General features: G+C 41.6%; 1 protein-coding gene across 1 annotated transcript in view; it reads right to left on the reverse strand.

Annotated features, from left to right (window-relative positions):
• Positions 1-5,308, reverse strand: part of LOC123987112 (dihydropyridine-sensitive L-type skeletal muscle calcium channel subunit alpha-1-like) — a 70,760-nt gene that overhangs the window by 1,351 nt on the left and 64,101 nt on the right. The window contains exon 21 of the mRNA XM_046075725.1: positions 4,744-4,903. Coding sequence (XP_045931681.1) covers positions 4,744-4,903 — 160 coding nt within the window. The remainder of the gene's footprint in view (positions 1-4,743; positions 4,904-5,308) is intronic.

Here is a 5,308-nt window from a genome sequence, read left to right on the forward strand (position 1 = left end):
TCCACTGAGCAGGATTTTGAGAGAGAAAAGGCATGTAGCTACATTTTGGTGCCTTTTTTGTTCTTATGGAGATAAATATAGGCAACTGTTTACAAAAAAAATTCTGGTCAGCAAAATCTTCGTCTCCACCCTCTAACACAGGGGTGGGCAAACTACGGCTTTTTATTCCGGCCAACTGAAGATTGGTACAGAATTGCCCAAATCAAATCATCTCATTCCATTCATTTGACCTTGTCCTGTAATGCCTGGCTTTCCACCAGGTGGCGCATTAGACACGGTTATAGACTTGATTTTGCGGACCCCGGGCTACTCTCTGTTATTACTCTGCTACTGCTCTGAACTCATCTGCAACAATGAGTGGGCCAAAGAAGAGAAAAGTCGACAGTGAGTGCCAAGTGTTTAATAAGGAATGGACAACTAAATACTTTTTATTGAAGTCGGGTCAAAGGTTTATGTATGTCTTGTATGTATCTATGTATGTCTTGTTTGCCAAGAAACCTTTGCGGTTTTAAAGGAATACAACATCAGCCGTCACTTTTCCACCAAGCATGCTAATTACGCTAACAACCAGTCAACGCAAGAAAGGACGGCTACCGCTCAGAGGTTGGCAGCTAGTTTGCAGGCTCAGCAAAACACCTTTATCCGACAAACTGCCATCCAAGAATCAATCACGAAGGCAAGTTATTTGCTGGCATTCAAACTAGCAAAGACCAGCAAGCCTTTCCCCGAAGGAGATTTCTCAAAGAGTGCATGGTGGAGACAGCAGGTACCTTGTGTCCTGAGCAAGAACAAATTTGAAAAAATTAGCTTATCACGCAGGACAATGTCTCGCCGTGTTGAGCTAATTGACGAAGACTTAGCTAGCGAGCTAAACAAGAAAGCATAGTCATTTACATTATATTCATTGGCACTAGACGAAAGTAACGACATAAAGGACACCGCTCAGCTTTTAATTTTTATCAGAGGGATTAATGACAATTTTGGGATAACGGAGGAGTTTTTAGCTATGGAATCCCTAAAGGGGAAAACGGGGGAGAGGACTTGTATGACAGCGTGTCGGGGGTCATCAAGAGGCTCAAGCTACCTTGGAGTACGCTCGCCAACGTTACCACAGATGGATCGGCAAATCTGACTGGAAAAAACGTCGGGTTGCTCAAAAGAATCCAGGAGAGGGTGAAAGAGGACAACCCTGAGCAGGAGGTAATTTTCTTACACTGCATAATCCACCAAAAAGCACTGTGTAAATCCGTATTGCAGCTTGACCACGTAGTGAAGCCCGTTGTAAAAGTCATTAACTTTTTTCGTGCGGGGGGACTTCAGTATCGTCAGTTTATTAAGTTTCTTGAAGACATTGATACTGATCACTAGGACTCGCTTTACCACTCCAAAGAAAGCTGACAATTTTCCTGAGCTGAGTGACATAGATTGGCTTTGTGATTTAGCTTTTGCTGTGGACATACTGACACACATGAATGAGCTGAAAGTGAAGCTACAAGGGAAAGACCAGTTTGTGCATGAAATGTACACAAATGTCAGAGCCTTCAAATCCAAGCTAGCTTTATTCTCAAAGCAAATGTCAAACAAGTCATTCGCTCATTTCCCCACACTGGCTACGCTGAAAGAGGCCCATCGACATGTGAAAAAATACAGGAAATCACTGGACGACCTGAATGAAGAATTCTGCTGTTGCTTCTCTGATTTTGGAAAAATTGACAAATCACTTCAGCTGGTGTCATGTCCCTTCACACAAGACCCTGAAACGGCGCCACAGGAGTTGCAGTTGGAACTAATTGATCTCCAATGTGACACCGTCTTAAAGGAGAAGTTCAACTCTTAAACTGGATGAGTTTTATGCTTCATTAAGCTTTTAGTGTGATGAAAACCAACAAACCACCCCACAGATCCCAGGTGAGTTGATCCTCAGATCTGTTCTGAGAATTGCCACAACAAAACTAACACCAGACTTTGATGCACTGGCAAAAAAGGGTGATCAACAACACTGTTCCCACTAAGAGTTTATGTAAGTATTAAAACTGTAATTTCTATTTTATGTTTATGTTTGATATGTATGCATCTGGTGCTAGCCCGGCCCGTCTGTCAAAAGTCACTGTGGCCCCTGAGCCAAAAAGTTTGCCCACCCCTGCTCTAACATGATCACATGACACACTCTAAAGTCTGCTAAAAGCTGTAAAACCCTTCACTTTGGAAGGGCATAGCTCCTAAACTAAACATTTTTCTAGCAAACACCAAATGCAACTTTGAAAGATCAACATCTTTTCTGCAACCTACAGCTCAAATGGAGTCTGTAGCTGCACATATGCCGGAGCATTTAGCTCTTAAAGTTGAGTAGGTTGGAAGAAAGTTGATCCTCTGCTCCCATTGAAACCCACTGATTGTTTTCACATAAAAATATTAATATAAAATCAGCCATTACACATATCAGCAATAAAAGTAATAGTATAAATCTCCTGAACAGGATATACATTGTTGGAACAAAGTTTCTAGGATAAATGGTGAGGGAGAAGATAGACACCGAAAATGGGGTTATATATAATAATAAATAAATAAATAATAAAGAGCGAAGACAACTAAAGTGACAGCTCTCACACTAACTAGAATGGGCATTCACTAAAGTAAATGTGTGTGAAACCTGCAAATTAAAGCAAATATCGCGGATATTTGGCGTTCCACCAAACTGGAAAATTCTCGTTTAATTTGGCAACATAGTCTTAAAACTTATAGGAAGGTCCTCCGTAATGCCAGAGCAGCGTACTACTCGTCATTAATAGAGGAAAATAGGAACAACCCCAGGTTTCTTTTCAGCACTGTAGCCAGGCTGACAGAGAGTCAAGTATTCCCATAGCTCTCAGTAGTTACAACTACTGTAACTGTTAGAAACAAAATTCACCAAGACCTGCCATCAACTGGCACCAACTTATCTCTAAACTCAGGAACCGTAGAAACAGCTGTAAAGCTGTAAAACCAGATATATTATCAAAATTCAAAATTAAATCCAAGAAGTGCAAGCCTTCACAGAGCACATCAACTCCGTGGACAATAACATCAAGTTCACACGAGAAGATGTCCACATGTCCAACAGTTTAGCTTTCCTGGACTGTGTTGTACAGACTGAAGAGGACAGGAGCCTGCAAATTGAAGTGTTCAGGAAACCCACACACGGATCAATACTTACTTCTTGCCAGAGAGAAGGAACAGAACCACCTGAAGGGGGCACTTATAGGCTGCGTTCGAAAAGTCTTTTTTTCTTAGGAAGGTTCCTAACTGAGTGAAGTGAACCGGAAGTATTTCAGTGGCAGCCATGATAAGAGCTGTTCGAATTCTCTAAAAGCTAAGGAAAGGTGCCTCAATGCTTCCTTTCATATCTCCTTTAGCATAGAATACACCGGACCATCCTTTATGAAAGAAAAGGAGAGAATGCCGTCCCACAATTCCTTCACAAAAACGCAAACGATAAAATCCATAAACCACATTTAGCAAGATCATTGCAACACAGACACACATTATGATACTTTAATAAGACTCACAATTACATTCTTTCTTTTGGTTTGTTTTCTTTTGGCTTTTTTGTAATCTAATACTGTTTCAACACTGTTTTATGTTTCGGGTTGTTGAAATTAAGTGTTTTCTACAATAAAAAAAAGGAAAGGAAAGGAAATCACCAACCATGTAGGGTAAAGGAGGTTGATCACCATGTAAGTTACCATTGGCTATTAAGTCTTTTCTCTCTTATGCCATAACTTGCTAATATGCATATATCTTAAACTGTCAACAGTAACTGAGACCCATTCGAGCTGTTACTAGTCTTGTAACGCGATCAAAGTGAGGATAATGTTGCTGCATGTAGCCTCATGTTATGTACTGCAGCCTTCAGCAAATTAATACTTCAGTCACAGATGCTGACACCCTCGCCTTAATAAAGGCAAAGATCAAGCTGGATAACCTCTACAGTAGGTGTTTCCCACACACTGATTTATTTGTGGCGGCCTGCCACATTATCAGCACTGATTTTTGATTGATTTTGTTACTATTTAAAATGGGTAAAATCATATTTGATGACAGAGCTCCAATCAGTGCATATATTCTCTCAGCATCTCCTCTCGCCCCGTCGCTCCCTCTCTCTCTCTCGGCACAGTTACGCTGTCATTCTGTGGGAAACACTGTACATACAATTGGGATTCATGTTGATAAATACGCCTATGGGTGGGCAGGAGGGTGAGTGTGAGCATTCTCAATGTGACAACCCTGTCCATTATTTAGTGACTGGTAGGAACCTTATCTACCTTTTTGCTATCTTGGTTATGAAGTAATATATTCCACCGTGTTGTCCACCTTTAGATAGCCTGCATTACAACAACATGGGGCACAGTGTCAAAGATGCGCTTTTTGTAGTCCATCTTCAGAACATTGTAGTTTCATCACGGCAGACCACATCAGTAACATCCGCATAATTACGTCGCTTAGAAAAGAGCAGTCTTCACCCCTCGACACGCTACAAGTGCGAGGGCCCGCCCATCGCTATTTGCAGTTTTAATTTATATTTATTACTCTCTTCACCTCTGGGCTTGAGTCTACTGATGAAACATTTGTTCACACGAGTCCCTGTGCTGTTTTCCATGTCAGGCAACAACATGAGTGAAAAGCAGCTGCTGTAGAGAGCTGTATTTCTACAGGTGTTGAAGCTGAAACAGGTGTACACTTTAATGTATGTGGTGGATGTTTTACCAGAAAGGCACAGAGCATGTAGAAACTCATGAAGTAGATGATGGCAAAGTTGGATCCACAGGTGTACTCCTCCCCAGGCAGGTAGTCAGACTTGGGGTCACACCTCTTCCCGTACATACACGCTAACATCACTTCATGCCATGCCTCCCCTGTTGCACACCTGCACACACAGATAGAAACATCCAATCACACACTCGTACTGAAAGGCCAATGAGTCACTGCTGTGTTACTCAGTCCCCATTTGTTAATCTTTTCAACTTTTTTTTATGTACTAAAAAGTAGAAGAGTTTTACATGTTTTCTCTCCGGAAAGAGAAAAGTTTATAAAAGTATTTTATTTAACATTGAGCAATGTACTGTGAATTCAAGAAAGCGAGCATTCTTCAGTCAAACATCAAACCGCCACCAATCGCAACCAATCACAAATGATTTGTGACCAAGACATAAACAGCTTCTATGATCTCATATGGAATTGTCTCCTGTTCAGTGTGTGTGTGTGTGTGTGTGTGTGTGTGTGTGTGTGTGTGTGTGTGTGTGTGTGGGGGGGGGGGGGGGGGGGGGGGGGG

This window comes from Micropterus dolomieu, linkage group LG18, assembly GCF_021292245.1.
Source record: "Micropterus dolomieu isolate WLL.071019.BEF.003 ecotype Adirondacks linkage group LG18, ASM2129224v1, whole genome shotgun sequence".
Lineage (NCBI taxonomy): Eukaryota > Metazoa > Chordata > Actinopteri > Centrarchiformes > Centrarchidae > Micropterus > Micropterus dolomieu.